We start from the raw sequence: 21,204 nt of genomic DNA on the forward strand, positions 1-21,204 counted from the left end.
ATTGAGAAGGTTTAGGCTCTTATGACTGAACACATTTGCATTGATTCTTTGACTTGAGTAGTATTATAAATGCATAGTTTCGGATCATTTGCTGGATATACTATAGACATGTGTCTCAGGGGAACTCTAAATCTACTAATGTTGTGGAATATTGTTTGTTTTGGAATTTCTCTGGCTTATCAGATGCCTCCTTCAGAAGGCACCATTTAAAATGCAATTGATAGAAGGCATACATCTAGTGAGCCACACCAAGGGTCAGGGGGTGGACTGAAGGGGAATAAACCCTCAGTTTTAGCTCAACGGCTACAGGCTCTCTCCTCCTTCCCTCTTCCCTGAGGCCCATTGGCAAGCCAGATTAGCCACTGAGCCAGTTTGCAGAGGGATAGCAGGGCCTTTAGCTGCTGTGGGCACTGTTCCCAAGGCTCTCAGTATGTGCTATCTGCCCTCTGTATTCGTACTCCCTACTGCTGTTCCCAGGCCCAGAGGTCCTTTGATATATATGTTGTTGCTTAGAGAAACAAAGGGTTTTCTACCTCCTCTTGGACAAACCTACAAATACACAGTATGAAGGAAGGCATCTCTCTTGGGGTGCTCTTGTTACTTGTCCAGTCTGCAGTCTGGACAATACTCCTGTGGAACCAATATGGGGGCTCAGCCAGATCCTATGTTCTTTGTTATGTCTCTACTCCAGAGTTACCATACTGATAAACTTTGTTGTTATTAGCACCATGTGGTTCACTTATGGTGTGAGTTATCTTGCATCGTGTATAACATGAATTAACAGTTTTCTTTGGAGGTAATCCAAGATCTGATATCTTCTCTCTGGATAAAGCTATTATAGGGATTTTAAAAAATAGGTTGGGCATTTATTTTTTAAAACTTGTGCATTTAAACTTTTAAATAGATGAATGTTAAGTCTAATTTCATTAAAAACAGATTGTGTTTTAGATAAATTTTAAAAATTGATAAATGAGAGGAATAGAATATTGCATATTGTTAATACTGAATTAACTTTTAAATCCACTTATTTTACGGAAGTTTCTACCATTAGTACTTATTCATCCTTATCAGCCTTGTCTCTCAGATACACTACTTCCCTATAGTGCACACTAATATGCTCTTGTTCTTTGTCTTCATATATGGTGTATCTTTCTAATTAGATTGTGAGCTCTTTCTGGATAGAGACAGTTAATTGATTCTTTTATATCTCCATAGTACTTAGTACAAGGCACAATATAAGTGCATATTAAACACTTGATTAAAATAATAAAGGTTTTTCCATTTTAATTAGCTGTAAGATAAAGAGAAGGACTCTACATCTGTTATTTATTTTATAACTTTCATAGCACTTAAAATAATATAGAAGATGCACATTTATCAGTGAATTAATAAAAACTTTATGAGAAAATAACTCCTAAGTGAAAATTTATTCTTATTTTTCCGCTGTACCATGCAGTGACCACAAATAATAGTATAAAGTACAATTAATGTTTATATACCACTTTGTAGCTCTCTTAAATCCATTATTTGACATGATAACAAAAGAATTTATACAAAGCCTATTAAAATTCTTTTGTAGAAAGAGAGATCAGGGTCCAGAGAGGTTAAATGGTAGGGCCTGAATAGAAACTGAGGTCCAATAACTACAAATTCAATTAATGTTATTTAATATGAGAGACCTAAAATTAAAAAGAAAAGTTTCCTGTAAGCTATTCTTATAAACCTTATAAAGACATTTAATTACTTTCTTAAAGTATTTTTTAATGTGCCTGTGATATATAAAGTACTATGTTTAACACTAAGAAGAATCAAAAAGTACATGACAATTATAAAACTTAAATAATATGAACAGTATATCTACCAATTGCCAAGATAATGGTATAATTATTTGGTTTTCTAGGAGTTCACAAATAGTAAAAATTAATTCCACTTACATAAACTAGAATTTATAAAAGGGCTAGAACTTGAGCTGGATCAAGAAAGGTGAAATTCAGATGGTGAAGAAAAGGCAAGTTGGCATTACATTGAACAGAATTTGACAAAACAAAGCACGCAAAGCATGCAAAGGAGGAATGCACATATGTTAAGCAATGGTGAGTAGACTTGTCTACGTTAATTCATACTGGAGAACAGGATAAAGATATTTTGAAGTCAGATTTATAGAAGGCCCCGAATGCTTGCATGCTAGATTGTATACAGACTTATTACATCATCTTATCATCAATAGGGAGGCATTCAAGGTTTTGGAGTAGAGACATGATGACAGAATGTAATGGAAGGAAGAGAGTGTATGTAGAGAAGTTGGGGACAGGTGTAATAATCCACATACATATTAATAAAGAACTGATTTCAGCAGTGTTGCAAAGAGAGTAACTTAAGACATTTTGAAGGAAAATTTTTTTTTTTTTTAAGCTTCTCAGATGATTCTTATTATAGATAAGGCGAAGCCACTTGCCTGGGTACTTCTTTACTGCTCTTACGCTTTACCAAGGCTCTGCATCTAACAAGTGACACACAGTTTTACAACTTTTTTTGCAATTTTATAATTTTAAATTATATCTCTAAAGATCTATGCACTCATGTTTATTGCATCATTAGTTTTTTTTAATTCCAGTTAGTTAACATACAGTGTGATATTAGTTTCAGGTGTTCAATTTAGTGATTCAATACTTATATACGACACCAGTGCTCATCACAAGTGCCCTCCTTAATACTCATCACCTATTTCACCAATCCCCCTACCCACCTCCCCTCTGGGAACCATCAGTATGTGCTCTATAGTCAAAGAGTCTGTTTCTTGGTTTGCCTCTCTCTCTTTTTCCCCCTATGTTCATCTATTTTGTTTCTTAAATTCCACATATGAGTGAAATCATATGGTATTTGTCTTTCTCTGACTGGCTTATTTCGCTTAGCATAATACTCTCTAGCTCCACCTATGTCACTGCAAATGGAAAGATTTCGTTCTTTTTTATGGCGGAGTTATATTCCACTGTGTGTGTGTGTGTTTGTGTGTGTGTGTGTGTGTACACCACTTCTTTATCCATTCATCAGTCTATGGACATTTTGGTTCTTTCCATAATTTGGCTATTGTAAATAATCCTGCTATAAACACTGGGGTGCATGTACCCCTTCGAATCTGTATTTTTGTATTCTCTGGATAAATACCTAGTAGTGCAATTGCTATATTGTACAGTAGTTCTACTTTTAACTTTTTGAGGACCCTCCATACTGTTTTCCACAGTGGCTGTACCAGTTTGCATTCCCACCAACAGTGCAAGAGGGTTCCCCTTTCTCCACATCCTCGCCAACACTTGTTGTTCCTTGTGTTTATTTTACCCATTCTGACAGGTGTGAGGTGATAGCTCATTGTAGTTTTGATTTGTATTTCTCTGATGATGAGTGATTTGTGCGTCTTTTCATGTGTTTGTTCATCATCTGTATGTCTTTTTTGGAAAAATGTCTCTTCAATGTCTTCTGCCCATTTTTTAAATTGTACTGTGTTTTTTGAGTATTTGAGTTTTGTAAGTTCTTTATATATTTTGGATACTAACCCTTTATCAGGTATGTCATTTCTAAATATCTTCTCCAATTCCACAGGTTGCCTTTTAGTTTTACTGATTGTTTCCTTCACTGCCCAGATGTTTTTTATTTTGATAAAGTCCAGATAGTTTATTCTTGCTTTTGTTTCCCTTGCCTCAGGAGACATATGTAGTAAGAAGCTGCTATGGCTGGTGTCAGAGAGGTTACTGTCTGTATTCTCCTCTAGGATTTTAATGTTTTCCTGTCTTACATTTAGGTCCTTAATCCATTTTGAATTTATTTTCATGTATGGTGTAAGAAAATGGTCCAGTTTCATTCTTTTGCATGCAGCATTATTTTTAATAGCCAAGATATGGAAGCAACCCAAGTGTCCATCAATAGATGAATGAATAAGAAGATGTGGCATACACACACACACACACACACACACTGGAATATTACTCAGCTATAAAAAAGAATAAAATCTTGCCATTTGGGACAACATGGATAGGCCTGGAAGGTATAATGCTAGGTGAAATAGTCAGATAAAGACAAATACCATAGGATTTGATTCATATGTGGAATTTAAGAATCAAAACAAATGAACAAATAAAAAATGAGATAAAAAAATCCCCAGACTCTTAAATACAGAGAACAAACTGGTGGCTGCCAGAGTGGAGGTAGGTTGGGGGATGAATGAAATAAAGGGGATTAAGAGTACAGTTATCTTGGGGTGCCTGGATGGCTCAATCAGTTAAGTGCCTGACTTCAGCTCAGGTCATGCTCTCAGGGTCCTGAGACTGAGCCCCATGTTGAGCCCTGGGTTGAGCTCTGTGCTCAGCAGGGAGTCTGCTTCTCTCTCTGCCGCTCCCCCTGCTCCTGTTCTCTCTCTCTCAAATAAATAAAATCTTAAAAAAAAAGAGTACACTTATTTTGATGAGCACTGAGTAATATATAGAATTGTGGAATCATTATATTGTATACCTGAAACTAATATAACACTATGTTAATTATACTTAAATAAAAAATAATTTCTATACTAAAACTTTCATTTAATTTCATTCTAAACAAGCTCCTCCTCTTGGCTTCTCGGATTCAGTTTTAAAAAAAATCACAATTTTTCTACTGAGGATTAATTCATCAAATTTATCTCTGATTCCACTTAAATCATATACAATAATTTCTCATAGGAATTCTACCTTTAAGATACCATGTTCTTCCCATGTTCCTTGTTTGCACCTGAGCTTAGGGCCTCCCTACTTTGAATCTAGGCTACTAGAATGATCCCACAACTGATTTTTCCACCCTTTTTTTGCCAATCCAATGTGTACTTAACTCCCAGATTATTTTAGTGTAGTTCCCCTGACTATATTAGTCTCTGCCTTCAAGAGGCATTTAACCCATTTCTTCTACGACCCCCCCCACACATATCTGGCAACCACCTATCTGTTTGTTCTTTGTATCTATGAGTTTAGTTTTCTTACTATTTGTTTAGATTACATTTTTTTAAAAGATTTTATTTATTTGACAGAGAGAGAGATAGTGAGAGAAGGAACACAAGCAGGGGGAGTGGGAGAGGGAGAAGCAGGCTTCCCGCTGAGCAGGGAGCCCGATGCGGGGTTCGATCCCAGGACCCTGGGATCATGACCTGAGCTGAAGGCAGACGCTTAACGACTGAGCCACCCAGGCGCCCTAGATTACATATATAAGAGAGATCATATGGTATTTGTCTTTCTCTGTCTGACTTCACTTAGCATAATGTCCTTTTTTAAAAAAGATTTTATTAATTTATTTGACAGAGAGAGAGAGCACAAGTAGGCAGAGTGGCAGGCAGAGGGAGAGGGAGAAGCAGGCTCTCTGCTGAGCAAGGAGCCTGATGCGGGACTCGATCCCAGGATCCTGGGATCATGACCAGAGCTGAAGGCAGATGCTCAACCAACTGAGACACCTAGGCACCCCACTTAGCATAATGTCCTTGAGGTCCATCCATGTTGTGGCAAATAGCAAGATTTCATTCTTTCTTATGGCTGAGTAACATTCCATATGGTGTGTATGTGTGTGTGTGTGTGTGTGTGTGTGTGTGTGTAAACCACATTGTCTTTATCCATTCATTCATTGATGGACACACATAGGTTGTTTCCATATCCTGGAATAATATGTAAGTGATATGGAATAATCTGTGAATAATGCTGCAGTGAACATGGGGGTGCATATACCTTTTTGAGTTAGTGTTCATTTTCTTCGGATAAATACCTAAAAGTAGAATTGCTGGATCATATGGTAGTTCTATTTTTAATTTTTTGAGGAACTCTCATACTCTTTTCCATAGGCTTCACCAATTAATATCTCCACCAACCAATTTACATCTCCACCAACAAGAGTTCCCTTTTCTTCACATTGTCACCAACACTTGTAATTTCTTGTCTTCTTGATTCTAGCCATTCTAACAGGCGTGAAGTAAAATATTACTGTGATTTTGATTTGCATTTCTCTAATGATTAGTGATATTGAGCACCTTTCATATGCCTGTTGGCCATGTGTATATTTTCTTTGGAAAAATGTCCATTCAGATCTGCCCATTTTTTAATCAGATCATTTTTCTGCTTTGAGTCACATGAGTTCTTTATATATTTTGGTTATTAGTCCCTTATCAGATATAAGATTTGCAAATATTTTTACTCACTCAGTAGATTGCCTTTTCATTTTGCTGATGGTTTCCTTTGCTGTGCAATAACTTTTTAGACTCATGTATTCCCACTTATTAGTTTTTTCCATGCTTAAAATATTTTTATTTTTAAAACATTTTATGCAAAGTTAAAAAGGAACCCACCACCGTATTCCGTAAAATCAACATGCTGGCCCATCAACATCAGTTTTTAAAAAGAGATAAAAGGCAGCTGAAGCTTCCATGTATACCCTTCCTGACTCCATGAGCAACTCCTGCTCTGGAAAGGCAGCACATGAGTTTCACATATCATTCTAGTACATGACTTTATACTCTTACTTCATATAATTTGAAACCATAGGAAATATATTATTGTGTAAAACAACACTGTTTACTATATGCCAACAATGCTTACATGCCAGCCACTACACTACTCTAAGTATTTTACATGATTAACTGCCCCCTTTGCAAAAGATTTTTATTTTAAAAAAGGGTGGTTCCATTGCTAAAAACAACTACTTTATAAAAATTGGGGCCTGGGGGCGCCTGGGTGGCTCAGTCAATTAAGCGTCTGCCTTCGGCTCAGGTCATGATCTCAGGGTCCTGGGATCAAGCCCAGCATCAGACTCCCTGCTCAGCGAGGAGCCTCCTTCTCCTTCTTCCTCTCCCTCTCCCTCTCCCCTCCCGCCCCTGTGCTTGTGTTCCCCTCTCACTCTCTCTCTGTCTCTGTCAAATAAATAAATAAAATCTTTAAAAAAAATTTGGCTTTGGACATCTATGTGATTAATCAATCCTTTCTTTCCACTGGACTGTTAAACTACTACAAGGCATGGATTGTGTTTTATATATCTTTGAACCTCCTCTAGTGCCTAAAAATGCCTGGCACAAAGTGGGTATTCAAAAAGAAGTGTGTTGAGAGAAGTTTTTGCCTACATGTATCACCGTGGAGCCATTGCTACATCCTCAAACTTGTAAGCACTGACATAATACTCTCAGTCCCATCTGAATTTTAACATTTGGAAACACCCAAACATACAGTTCAATTTCAGATGGTTTATCTAGCACATAAACGCACTGTGTACTTAGTTAATGTAACACAAGTGGAGGCAGCAAGAGAAGAGTCTAAAGTAAAAAACGTCATGGATTGTGTGGTAACACAAAACTCAAGAAAGAAAAAAGTTTAATGGAGAAGGAGATGATCATAAATTTCAAACATGAACAAGATTTCAAGATGAATGAGGATTATGATAAGGATCTTAGTTCAAGCAAGTTATCTCCAGGGATACTGTCAGGATGGATGCTTGTTGCAAAGGTTGAAGAATAAACCACATGTTAAAAAATTTGACGATGGGAAGGGAGAAAAAAATGGAGAAGCAGCTATAAAGGATAATAAAGGTGAAGATCCTTGTCCACTAAATAAGAAAAGAATAATTTATGTTTGATGTCAGAAAGAGCGGCAGAAGAGAAATCATGAACAGGGAAGGAATATTTTTCAGTGAAAGAGGCATTATGAGTTCAAAAGGAATGGGAATCAAGGTTTTACAATGTTTACCCATAAAGCAAATTTGATTCTGGAAGCACAAAATATATTGAGGAAGTAACAGGGTTTAAAAAATATGGTTTCTTATATTATTTTGTAACAGATTAATAGTTCCTACCTTCACCACTCTCCATGCCTTCTACAAAAATCCCCCCACATTGGGGAAGAATCCAGTACCGGCGTCTGTAACGATCCTGGCCAAACATCATCGAACGCAAAGAGTGAGAAGCGTCAAAGAGCTTCCTTCTGTACTGACTCTGTTGCTGTTAAAAAATGATGCATATAATTAAGCTATGGGTGTCAAGTGGTTTAAAAATTAATATATAAGTGACTTTACACTTATTATGCCTTTAATAAGCAGATAAATTTCGCTACTGGGGACAGCAAAAGAGCTAAATATTACATGCCTGACTTCAATTTCAGTAACACTTACAAAGTTAGAAATTATTTTGAAAGTACCTGGAATATTTTTGTTACCATGGATTAAAAAGATGCTTTATTTTATCGTTATCTTATAGTAAAACTCATCTTATGCTTGATAATAAACAATGTGATCAAGTATTTTACTGGCCAGAACAAACTGGTTCAATTCTATTGATTATATAGTGTATGACAAATAATTCTCACATATGTAATTGACCATATCTATATTTGCTTATTTTTATACTCATACTGTAAACCTAGGCAAAATACACTAAATTTTGGGGTAAATTTGAGATGAATCTAACATTGATATAATACATAGGTATCTCATATTAATTTCATAATACTTTAAAAAATTCATTTTTTACAAAAGTTCATTTAAAACTTCACTAATACTACTGAAATTCAATTTTTAATTGAATATTTTAAATGAGAAGCATACAAATATATAGTTTATAAATCCAATGCAAATAAAATACAAATATAGTAATGTATAATAAAACATAAGATGCTGAAACTATTACCATGATATTTGAACTTTAAAGTTACCTCCAAGAAATAAAACCATGCATTTACTTATATTTTGTATTTAAATGAAGAGCTGAAGAATATAGGCCCTGATTAAGTTTAGGCTTTTAACCTTGGCATTAACCTTTTAAGGTTTAATTGTGAGAATGTTTCTAGAGCTCCTCATTTTAATTACTTATAAAAAAGCTTGTTTTTATTTAGCAGCCAGAAGAACTAATCCCATATGAGGTGGATCTTTAAAACCCTGCAAAAAAGATGTTAACTGTAATCTGGAAAGTGCTTACTTTACTCAGTTTTTCAATCTGTTTTTCTAGCTCTTCAACACTTGCTGCTTGGTCACCTTCATCCTATACATAACAAAATACAGTATCATTTACCTGTTTTTAAGATTTATTTCTTTAATCAATCAGCAAATATTTAATGAACGTCTCCTACACACAAAGTACTAGGACAGGCACTATGGAAATAAGTAAGACTCAGTTGTTGCTCTTTATAAATAAAATAATCTGGTAGGAAGACAAAATATTAACACTAAAAAATAAAAACCATCAAATAGTAGGAAGCTATAAGGATCTCAAGGTAGGTAGAGATTAAGAGTCACAGAGTTCATGGGAGTGTGAGATTTATTCTAGTGGGAATCTATACCAAGAAAGGCTACAACAGAAGTTGTGTTTTTGTTTTGTTGCTGTGGTTGTTTTTAAGAAGTTGTGTATTAATAAGCTATTTAAGAATGGTTAGGAATTGATCAATGAGAGAAAAGAAGGAGGGCATTCCGGAAAGAGTTTGATACGTCATGACCTGAAAGGTATATCAAGAGATAATGTGGGAGATGAGGCATGGATGAGTTGAGGGCTAAATTGTTGAGAGCTTTAAGTGCTTGGCAATGGGCAATAATATCCTTTGAGGGAGGTTAAACATCAGAACTATGCTTTACAAAGAATAATCTGGTAACAGTTGTAAGATGGCCTGGCACAGGGAAAGGACTAGAATTGGCAAACCTTGTTAGTAGATTCCTGCAGTGATTCAAGAGAGAAGGAGAATGTGGGCCTCGTTGGTGTCAAAGAAACAGAGATGAGAAAAGCAAATGGATATAAGAGATATTACTAATTAGAACGACTAAGTCCTGAGAAGTCTGGGATCTGAGGTAGGAAAGAGTAAATTATGATGTTAAGGCTTTAAATCTGGGAACTGCAAAAATACTGGTACTGTTAATCAAAAGAGTCATTTTTAGAGCAAAGAAGGTTAAGTTACATTTTGAACACATTAAGCTTTTAGAAGAAAAAAATAATCTCTACTATATATAATGCTAATTTCATAAGTGGAAAGTACATATATGACTATATGAATTTTTTCACTCTAGAAAATATAGGAAAACTAACCCCGAATTATATGTTTGAGAGGAAAAGCATGAGGTAATAGAAGGTATATGTGCTTCTTTGAATCTCAGCTGCATTACTTTCATATAGGCAAATTACTTAACTCTTCTAAGACTGTTTTGTTATCCGTAAATTGGTCATAACATTATCTGTAACATGGGATTTTTGTGAGAACTAAATAAGAACAGATCTGAAAGCAACTAGTATACCTCCTGGTATTTAATATATATGTAAGATTACTTTCCTTCTTTCTGAAAATTGTACTTTTAATGAGAAGATGCAGGTATATCTTAGGATAAAAAATCAGAAACTTATTTTTGATGTTCACTTTCTACAAGCATTTTTATAAAGCCACATTGCCACCAACCACTCATGAATAGGTATTTCTACACTGGTATGGTTATGGCCCCACTAAAAGGAAGTGAAAGGAAAATCTCAACAGTTTTACCATTATCTATCATTTATTTACTCCTTATCCAAATTTAGTGAACCAAATTACAAAAGCATTTAGGCATACGTTTTGTGCTAATAGTAATATGATTTCTATTTGGGATTTTAAGAAACCTAAAATCTTTAAATTTTGACTCTCAAATAGATATTTACATATCTATAGGATTCTAAACTGATCTTTTAACCAAAGGATAAAGGTTTGATAATTTGCTTATGTAAAAATACAATTCAATCAACAAATTTTTGAAATAAGTCATTGAAGTAGCTATGCATCAGCCAAATTAACTAACTGCCATGTCTAAGACTCTTCCTATGATGGAAAAGAAGTAAAATGTCAACTGAAGTTTTATTTAAAGGAGCTTTGGCTAATAGTCCTTATAATTTTAAGAAATATGAAGGAACTTGAAAGACCAGAGAGAAAGACAACAACAAAATTAAGAACAGAGAATCCCTGCCATGGTTCTCCATGGTTTATCATCCAATACAGAGGGCCATTATATGTCCCTATATGCTGGAGTTTAATTGTCCACATAACCTTACATGCCTAATTGTGAAGTTAAGGCTCACAAAAGTTTCAACACAAATCTAAGTATTAGAGAGACTCCATGTGTTAAAGGAATGAAAAGTGAGAAGAGGGGATCATGTTTGAGGCAAAGGGCTATCTATGACCTAGTCAAGGGCAGTACTTTCTAACTGAAAGAGATCATGTGGGTCTCTGCAATTAATCCTTTAAGAAGTATAACTACTGACATGACCTATACTTTAATCAAGAGGCCAAATCTATTTTTGGAGGAATAATGTGCCTATCTTACCAGTCAGATTCATTAAATAGTTAAAATTTTATTTAATAGGAAATTGAGAAGTGGCTGGCAGTTCTTCATTGTGAAGAACAGCTCTCAAATCATTTAAATGAATTGCTAATTTGCCTACTTAGGTCCTAAAATATTTATTATTTTTAAAAGCTTTTAACTGTTTCCTCATATTTATAACAAGCTATACATTTGCCAGGATTTTGATCAATGAAATCCTACAATCTAATTAACTCTATAGTTCAACACTCATTAAAAAAATAAAGTACCACTTTAAATAATACATCTGGCCTAAAAAACACTAAAAATGATTTTAAGTAATTAATAATGATTTTTAATCTCCCTTAAAGAAAAAAAAAACTTATGGTTTGTTAATTTTCCATGTGAAAAAACCAGCCAGGCAAAATAAATAATTTCTGTAAATAAACTCTAATTTAGTGGGATAACTACCCAGTAGAATACACTGAAATCCCAATACAGAGTTTTAAAATTTATGGGAGTTAACACTTCAAAATAATTTATAACATTAAGTGAAGAGTGATCCTAATTCTATGAAAAGGTGATTAATATTGGTCAGAAAGGTTTAATCCCTGCTATAGAGACAGCTCCACTTGCAAATGAAGCACAGACTGGTTATAAATGGTTTCTTTTGTTTGAGTAATTACAATTCTGATATCCAAATTATATACTCTTCACATTATTTATCACAGCATGAAAATATATGACCAAGTAGTTTCAAAACTACAACATTATGAAATAATTAATTTCTGCAAGGAATCTCAATGTAGTCTTTTCAGATTGGTACTCAAAAGAAGTAAAGCTCGGGGGAGACGAACCATGAGAGATGATGGACTCTGAAAAACAAACTGAGGGTTCTAGAGGGGAGGGGGGTAGGGGGATGCGTTAGCCTGGTGATGGGTATTGAGGAGGGCACGTTCTGCATGGAGCACTGGGTGTTATGAACAAACAATGAATCATGGAACACTGCACCAAAAACTAATGATGTAATATATGGTGATTAACATAACAATAAAAAAATAAAAAAAAAAAGAAGTAAAGCTCATTCTAGTGATTTTTATCATTTTGGTTTAAAATATAACATGGGAAAGAATTTATGAAAACATTTTGCATGTATGCTATTTTCACTTAGAGACCTGTATAGCACATGATCTTGTTAAGTTCCTCCACATTATCCAGATTCAGTCAAAATTTGGATTCAGTAATTCATCATTGGTCTTGATTAGGTATTATTTTCATACATTCTATCAATAAATTCATCCCTCTAAGTCTGCTTTCCTTATTTTTCCGGCAGCACATTTGATGTAGGAAAGGAAAAGAATCCTTTCTCAAGGGATGCCTAGGTGGCTCAGTTGGTTGGGCATCTGCTTTTGGCTCAGGTCATGATCCTGGGGTCCTGGGATTGAGTCCCGTATTGGGTTCCCTGCTCAGCAGGAAGCCTGCGTCTCCCTCTGCCTGTCATTCCCCCTGCTTGTGCTCATGCTCTCTCTCTCTCTGATAAATGAATAAATAAAATCTTTAAAAGAAATTCTTTCTTGACTTCCTTAGTTAAATACTCCTGGAATTGAGGGCAAAAGGAGTGATTGACCATATATTGTCTTTTGAGTATCATTCTGCAGGCTTATCAGTATTTCTAGCATTCTTTTCTGGTAAAAAGTGAACTTCAACCTTTATTTCCCTTTTATACATGTCTATTTCTGTGTCTTATGGTAGCTTACCTTAAACACACACACACACACACACACACACCATGACCTTGCCTTTTTCCCTGTAGCCTACTCTTCAAAGCTAGCCCCTCCACCTTGATTGAATACCCTCCAAAATCTTTAGGGACTTTATAACATTAATTATTCTCTTCATCTCTTTAATCTTCAACCCCTCTCTCTTATTTTATTGACTCCCTTCAACCAAAAATCATCTGTCTTTCACATCTGAAAAATCCTTGGTCTTTGTCTACCTCTAGGAACTAACTACCCTTTCTTCTGAGGTACAATGCTTAAAGCAGTCATTTTCACTTTCTCACTTTCTATTTTTCTCATTCATAGCCTGGCTTCCACTCCTACCCCTCTAATGAAATTGTGCTGGCACTGGTTACCAATAAGTCAATGTTGCCAAATTCAGTGAATGCTTTCAGTCCTCATCACATGGGATTCCTGCTGCCTTCATACTGTTTATCACTGTCTCCTTTTTGAAATGTTTGATTTTCTTGATTTTTATTACTACATGAGTAGAAAAGAGTTAACATTGTGGGCCTGACTGCTGTCCTCTCAAAGGCTTGCTCATAAGATTGGCCCTTGGTGTCTGGGAACTTGGGTTTTGAAGGGTTTCCTTCACTCTGGTAAGACCGGTTCACTAAACTGTGCTAACAATGTGGTTCATACTTGTCTTCTGGGAGTCTGGAATTTTGGCCCATGCTATGCAGGGGATGCCCAAGTGACATGTGACCAGCCCCCAGTAAAAACTCTGGGACCAAGTCTCTAATAGGCTTCCTTAGTACACATTTCACGTATGTCACAACTTATTGCTGGAAGAAATAAGCCCATTCTGTATCACTCCCTAAGAAAAGACTCTTATAAGGTTGAGCCTGCTTTCCCCTGGATTTTGGCTCATATGCCTTTTCTGGTTGTGCTTTGTTTCCTTTTGCTCTAAGAATTCATTGGCATAGCATGACTAGGTTCTGAGTTCTGTGAGTTCTCCTACTAAATCACTGACTCTGGAGGTGATCTTGGGGATTCCTGACCCACTACAGAAATCTCCTACCTATTTCTTCTTCAGCAAAAATATTCTTCTTCAGCTCTTAAATATTGATGTTCCCTGGGTTCCTAACGTCAGTCCACTACTCTATTCACTAAATCAATCCCCCTGTGAAAACTTATCCACTTTATGATTTTAAATTACTATGTGCTAATAACCTTCAGATCTATATTTTCAAGACTGACCTTTTCTTCAGGCTTCAGATTCTTAAATCCAACTGACTGCTGACTTCTGCATAGGCACTTCAAACTCAACAAGTCTAAAATAAGGCTACCATCATTTCCTGTCTTCAGCTATCTGTTCCCTCCTCCTGTCCTCCCCTAACATCTATTTAATCTACTGCTCCTGATTTCTCTCAGTAATGGCAACAATGGCATGCAGTCTACCAAGCCAGATAGTTGGGAATCAATCCTACCCCTCCATCAACCTACACAGCCCATCTTCAAATACTACTCATTCTTCCCACTAAATATTTATTGAATCCTTTCCTCCTTTATCCCAGCTACCATTGGTCTAGTGTGTGGACGCCTTACAACTCATCTAAACTATTGCACTATCTCCTGACTGATCTTCCCACCTCTGATCTTGCCCTACCCAAATCTGTTTCTATCTTCTGCAGAACTGCCATTGTGAGTCACTTAAAATTCAAGACTGACCATGTCCTTACCTTACTTATAATCTTTCAATGGCTTCCTATCACCAAAAAAGTATAAAATCCTAGTACACAGCTGTTGGATATGAGGCTCTCCAGTAACACTGAAGCACCTGTAATCCCCTTAAAGCACATTGTGGTTTCAGGCTTCTGTGTCCTCGCTCATGCTGTTCTCTCTGCCTGGAACACTTTTCTGTAGACTCTTCCCCAGATCAACATGCAGCCCACCTGGTAGCTCAGCTAATGAGTCTAGAAAGCCTTTGTGAGAATTTATTCCTCAAAAAGGTTAAATGCCCTTCCTTTGTACTTGACTAGCACATTGTAAATACTGCTATCAAATCAGTGAACACTTAACACATTACATTTTCTTATTTTGAATATTCCTCAGTGAGACTGTAAATTGAGAGGGGACTTCCAGTGTCTTATTCATCTTTGATCAAAAGTGCCCATAATTAGGCACATAATAAACTGGTATTTAAGAAACACACCAATCTCACTAAACCTGACAACACTTTTAGGGCGTGAAGGATTGTACAAATGTAAGATATTATGTTACTAGAATAAAAGAGAATACCTAAAGTTAAGAATCTGCATAGTTCTCTGGAGAATGCTCAAGTCATTATAGAAAAAGAAAAACTTAACTTATTTTATTCAGTGTAAGTGCCTTCTATGTGTAGGCACTGTATTCAATATCTACCTATCACAAAAAACTTGATGAGGTCAATATTATAACATTCAGTTTCCAGATGAAGGAACTGAGGGAAGTAATTGTGAAAATGGAATTCGAACACACATTCATTTGACTCCAAAATCTGTGTTATTTTTCAATATGTTATACAGTCTTAGGTTTAAAATCAACTTAAATTTGATTACCTCATCTTCACAGATATCAGTCTTCTTTCCTTTTTTGTCTTCTTTATCTTCTTCATCCTCATCATCTTCATCAGCTTGGTCATCACTATCATCGTCGTCATCATCATCAAAATCACTGTCTCCTCCCTTCCTTCTTCGTTTGCGTCCTGGTGTGGGTGTGCCCAATGGATGCTGTTCTTCTCCAAGATCAATGCCACCTGAAGTGTCTCTTTTGCCTGTTTTCTTAGCATGAATGATTCTGAGCCTTTAAATATGAAAAAAATAATGATATGGTAAAGTCTTCTCTCTCTACTTTTTAGAGAGCATTACATTAAAAAAAATATATTTTATTTATTTATTTGAGAGAGAGAGCACAAGCAGGGGGAGGGGCAGGCAGAGAAGCAGGCTTGGTCCCAGGATCATGATCTGAGCTGAAAGCAGACGCTTAACTGACTGAGCCACACAGGCGCCTCTTATTTTTTTTTAAGACACAGAAAGATCGAGAGCATGCACATGGTGGGGGGAGGGGGGAGCAGAGGGAGAGGGAGAAAGAGTGAAAAGAAAGTGAAAAGAAAGAGCCTCAAGCAGGCTCCACGTCCAGCACATAGCCCGATCCAGGGCTCGATCTCATGACCCAGAGATCATGACCTGATCTGAAATCAAGAGTTGGACGTTTAGGGGCACCTGGGTGGCTCAGTCGTTGGGCGTCTGCCTTCAGCTCGGGTCATGATCCCAGGGTCCTGGGATCAAGCCGCATGTTGGGCTCCCTGCTCGGCAGGAGGCCTGCTTCTCCCTCTCCCACTCCCCCTGCTTGTGTTCCCTCTCTCCCTCTCTCGCCGTGTCTCTCTCTGTCAAATAAATAAATACAATCTTAAAAAAAAAAAGAAAGAGAGTTGGACGTTTAACTGACTGAGCCACCCAGGTGCCCCAAAGAGCACAATATGAGTTTTAAGGAATAAATCAATGACAATAAAAATTATAATTAAGGAAGTTTAATAAAAATGTTTCCAGAAATTATAGAATATATTAACTTTAAGAATTATTCAGGATATCTCTTTGGAATTAGAACACATTTAAAAAAATAAAACTTAGAAGGCTGAAGATTAACTCTAACAATGGCCAAGTGATAATTCCTGATCTCATACTATCAGACTGAATAAATTCAATTCAAATTACCGCAAAGAAACTATCCTCTTAACATAGAAGTTGAATAATTTCAGCATTGTATTTCCTGGCAGGAAGCTAATTAAGTTTTAATTCTGAATACATTTGGATATGTTAGACCCTCTGTAAAAGCAAACTTTAATTAGAAAGCAATTAAAAAAAAGTGGTAGTTTCAAACAGATTCTGTTTACGACAAAAGTAACCTGATAGCAACAACAATTTTAGAAAATGTGATTACTTGACTTTCTTTGAAATAAAGAAGATAAATGGACTGTTTTCTAAGTTTGAAGAATATGAGCTCAATGAATCTCATTATATCTTTTGTCCACTGCAAATTCTGACCCTGAGTTTCATTAATTACATATCTCATCTTTATTAAGCTTTACCTTTTGTAATTCTAAGACAAAATAAAGTTGAAATTCTATCTTTCCAACTTGTATGTTTTACAGGGGAACTTGTACAAAGGAAAAACAGTAAGCTAATTTTAATAAAACAGGACTTACTTGCGAAGTTTACCTTCTACTACCCATTTATCTCTCCTCAAGTTTGACATATAATCAATGTTCTTGTCAATTTCACTGTCAATGCAAAAATTGGAAGACATAAATTAATCCATTATGTAATACATTAATTTGGTAATAAGCATATTGATGCAGTTTTTGGTAAGTATAAATGATTGCCTATGAATAGCAAAAACAATTGAAAATTATATTGATATATTATCCTATCTTAGAGATACATAGAAAACTTAAAATGTCCAGTAATGGTAGACATGCATAGCTCCAAAATATTTGGATTGATTCTTTTCCTACAAAGGTAAAGGACTAAAAGTAACATATTTAATTCTGTAAAATAATAAATAGCAAGAACAAGATGAACATGGATTTGTTCACCAAATCTTGAAATACTGGAGTGGAGAACTTTGACTCTTAAATGAGATTGTTTTTTTAAAAAAGTACAAAGTAATAAATTAATAAACTAAAAATATTAAGATTACATTAGTAGATAATAAAAAGTAGCTGGATAATTCTAGGAATGGCTACTAAGGAAAATCAGGTAGTCATCTAACATTGAAAGATGTCAAAAAAAGAAAAATTCTGGATTCTTTCATTTTTGGCACTATAGCAAAAAAAGGTATTTTTACACTTCAGTGTATAAATAAATAAAATTATTATATAAACAAAACAAATTACAAAGACTATATACAGTATAATTCAAATTTTTGTTTCAATAGACTGCAAAGAAATACATTAAAATATTACTAGCAGCAGTCACCTCTGAATGGTGAGATCAAGTATAAATTTAAATTTTCTTGCATTAGTCTGTTACTTCAAAATTTTCTATAAGAAATTTGTATTAATTTCCGATTAGACAAATTCAAAACAGGAAACAATCACCAGAAAAGTCTGGGTATATGCTTACCTCACCACACTCTTACTGCATGCCAGTTCATTGATCAGGAAAGCCAAGACTGAAGCTTTCTGTGCTGGAGTATGAGCCTGAAAAGCTTTGGTTTTCAGGCTTTCAGTAAGTTCAGTTTGTCCACAATGGGCTTCCATAAAAATCTGCAAAATCTCGGAAACATTGTCTCGATTCACACCAACATTCAGCAAATGTTCTCCAAGAGCTGTTTTGGCCTATAAAAGTTTGACATTTTTATCATTATTGATCATAACCATTCATGACATAAAAACAGTAAGATTTTAAAATACAGATATTACATGAGCTAGATATTATTGACAAGGACTTTATTCATATTTTTGATGGAGTGGAGATTAAAAATAGGCAATTGATGATAGCCAAGTATTTAAGTACCTGTAATCCTTCTATTTCTTCTTCAAGCCCTTGGTTAAAAGTTAGTCTCAGGAAACAAACTGAGGGTTGCTGGAGTGGTGGGGGGTGGGAGGGATGGGGTGGCTGGGTGATAGACATTGGGGAGGGTATGTGCTATGGTGAGTGCTGTGAATTGTATAAGACTGTTGAATCACAGACCTGTACCTCTGACACAAATAATACATTATATGTTAAAAAGAAGAAGAAGAAGAAGAAGAAGAAGAAGAAGAAGAAGAAGAAGAAGAAGAAGAAGAAGAAGAAGAAGAAGAAGAAGAAGAAGAAGAAAGAAAGCAGGAAGGGAAAAATGAAGGGGGGTTAATCGGAGGGGGAGACGAACGGTGAGAGACTACGGACTCTGAGAAACAAACTGAGGGTTCTAGAGGGGAGGGGGGGGAGGGTGATGGGTTAGCCTGGTGATGGGTATTAAGGAGGGCACGTATTGCATGGAGCACTGGGTGTTATACACAAACAATGAATCATGGAACACTACATCAAAAACTAATGATGTAGGTATGGTGATTAACATAACATAATAAAAAACAAAAGTTAGGCAGGGAGAACAGTATGTAAACTCATGGGTAGAAATAGTCTATCACACCTTCTTTGACTATAGAGACTATCCTAAGCTTTTCCAGGCTTTATCTAGACATTCTATCAGTAGTAGTGGGGGGTAGGTTCAAGAGCATTACTATTGTGTTCTGGCTGTCTGGTGTCATGGGTTCTATTGCCTGCGATAATAAATTAACAGGGAGATGGAGGAGAAATTAACAGATGCATCTGGAAGCTTCTCACTCTACAATATTATCTACAGCAAGGCTGACCAAAATGTGTACCTTAGTTGAAATTAAGATAAATTTGAACTTATTGGGTATCCACATTAAGAGTCTCCATGTGCTGGTCTATAGGTGCTTTGATCAGCCTCGTTATTCACAGTGATTCAGAGAGAACACAGTATAATTTCAGAAGGCACACAGAAGTTCTAACTGCTTTATGAATTATGAATTCTGTTTTGTCTCATATCACATGGGTATTTCTTTAAATCAGCTTGTTTTTTGCTGACAGCTAGAGGAAAAGAATAATTTGGCAATTATCTATTTCCTTAGGCTTTATGAACCAGGTTTTTCTAGGTTTGTACCAATTTAACCTGACGCAATTCTACATTTAACTTTGTGAGACGTGTAGAAAAAAACTGGATCAATCAATACAATCTTCTGCTAATATGCTAAAGCCAGCTAACAATGCACTGATAGTACAAATTTAAAAAAAATTTATATTTTGGTTTTTTTTACCTTGTATCCTGTAATTAGACCTGGATCACATACAGCAGCTGAGAGGAGCCTCACAAGCAAGTCTTGTACTTCACCCATGCTGTCCCCTATATTTAGCAATCCCTCTTGAAGAACACTCAGGTTTGGAACATCAATATTCACATCAAAGCCCAAAACTTTACCAAAGTTTCGTAAGAACTGCACCACCATGAGACAGTCTGAAAATGTACTTCCAGAGAGAACAAGTCCTGGAATACGAGGCAACTCTGGCAAAGGCTGCACATAAAACAAAATAATAAATAAATCATTTTAAGGCCATGATTTTATATCTTCTGAAGTAAAAGAAGTTGCTGTCTTTTTTTCCTGCATCATATCAGTGATTTTCCTCTGGATTGTAAATGCCCCGGGGGTATTTCTATAACTATAACCCCATGGTATTAAGTATAGACAGGCTCTTGAATGCAAGTCACCAACAATAAATTTTGGTTGAACTTGGCCAACATGAACTTACATTTCTGCAAAAGAGAACACTAATTTTAACTAACTTACATATTGATAAACATTGCTTTATATGGCTGGAGCAAAAACTAGGTAACATAAGAAACGTTTCAAAAGTACCTTCCCATGGATGTACTTTAGTAGAGTACTGATTTCTTCTAATGATGGAGACCGATTTATATTTCACACTACTTTGGGAGCTCAGAAACTAACAGTGTGCATCTGTGGGCTGTTTGGTTGGGCATGACGGCATTTTTGGCTAATGAATGTGGAAAAATTACTAGGTCAACATGATCAGAACCCATGACGCTATCAAGAACCCAGTTATACTGCAACTAACAATCTTTAGGTTTCCTATATGTAGCGAAACATTAATACTGAGTTTCAATAAAAAAATTAGAAAGCTGTCTCTTTTGCGCCTTCTCAAATATGTTTACATATTAACATTTTAATAAACTGTAGTACTAGTTGTCATAAACATTTAAAAAATTAAGTAAATAGGTAAACTAAATTAAAAATATTTTTCTACATGAATGGGATTCAATAATTATATCTTAAACTTTGACTAGAAAAAAATGTGACTTGTATTCTACTTCTCTGAATTTGTCTTCTTCAAAAATGTTCCCCTACCCTTCATTTACTGAAATAACTAATCAAATACTTTTTCTACTAATATTGTATGGAAACACAGAACTATGAATAATAGCTGATACCATACAAATCTTTTATGTTCTATTTGAAAACCATTTAATTCAGAGACTTTTCCTGAACCCTATCATATACATACATTTCCATAGGACTCTAAAAATGTATACAACAAAGCCAACAAAAATAAGGCTTAAAATCAACATATAT

General features: G+C 35.5%; 1 protein-coding gene across 20 annotated transcripts in view; it reads right to left on the reverse strand.

Annotated features, from left to right (window-relative positions):
* BAZ2B (bromodomain adjacent to zinc finger domain 2B) overlaps positions 1 to 21,204 on the reverse strand; it is a 308,079-nt gene that overhangs the window by 30,004 nt on the left and 256,871 nt on the right. For all 20 annotated transcript variants that reach the window (XM_027589756.1, XM_027589755.1, XM_027589752.1 and 17 more), the window contains 6 exons: positions 19,873 to 20,127; positions 18,173 to 18,387; positions 17,254 to 17,328; positions 15,608 to 15,851; positions 8,960 to 9,022; positions 7,843 to 7,987 (listed from right to left, as the gene is read on the reverse strand). In XM_027589756.1, the coding sequence (XP_027445557.1) occupies positions 7,843 to 7,987; positions 8,960 to 9,022; positions 15,608 to 15,851; positions 17,254 to 17,328; positions 18,173 to 18,387; positions 19,873 to 20,127 (997 nt within the window). The remainder of the gene's footprint in view (positions 1 to 7,842; positions 7,988 to 8,959; positions 9,023 to 15,607; positions 15,852 to 17,253; positions 17,329 to 18,172; positions 18,388 to 19,872; positions 20,128 to 21,204) is intronic.

Source organism: Zalophus californianus, chromosome 3 (genome assembly GCF_009762305.2).
Source record: "Zalophus californianus isolate mZalCal1 chromosome 3, mZalCal1.pri.v2, whole genome shotgun sequence".
NCBI lineage: Eukaryota > Metazoa > Chordata > Mammalia > Carnivora > Otariidae > Zalophus > Zalophus californianus.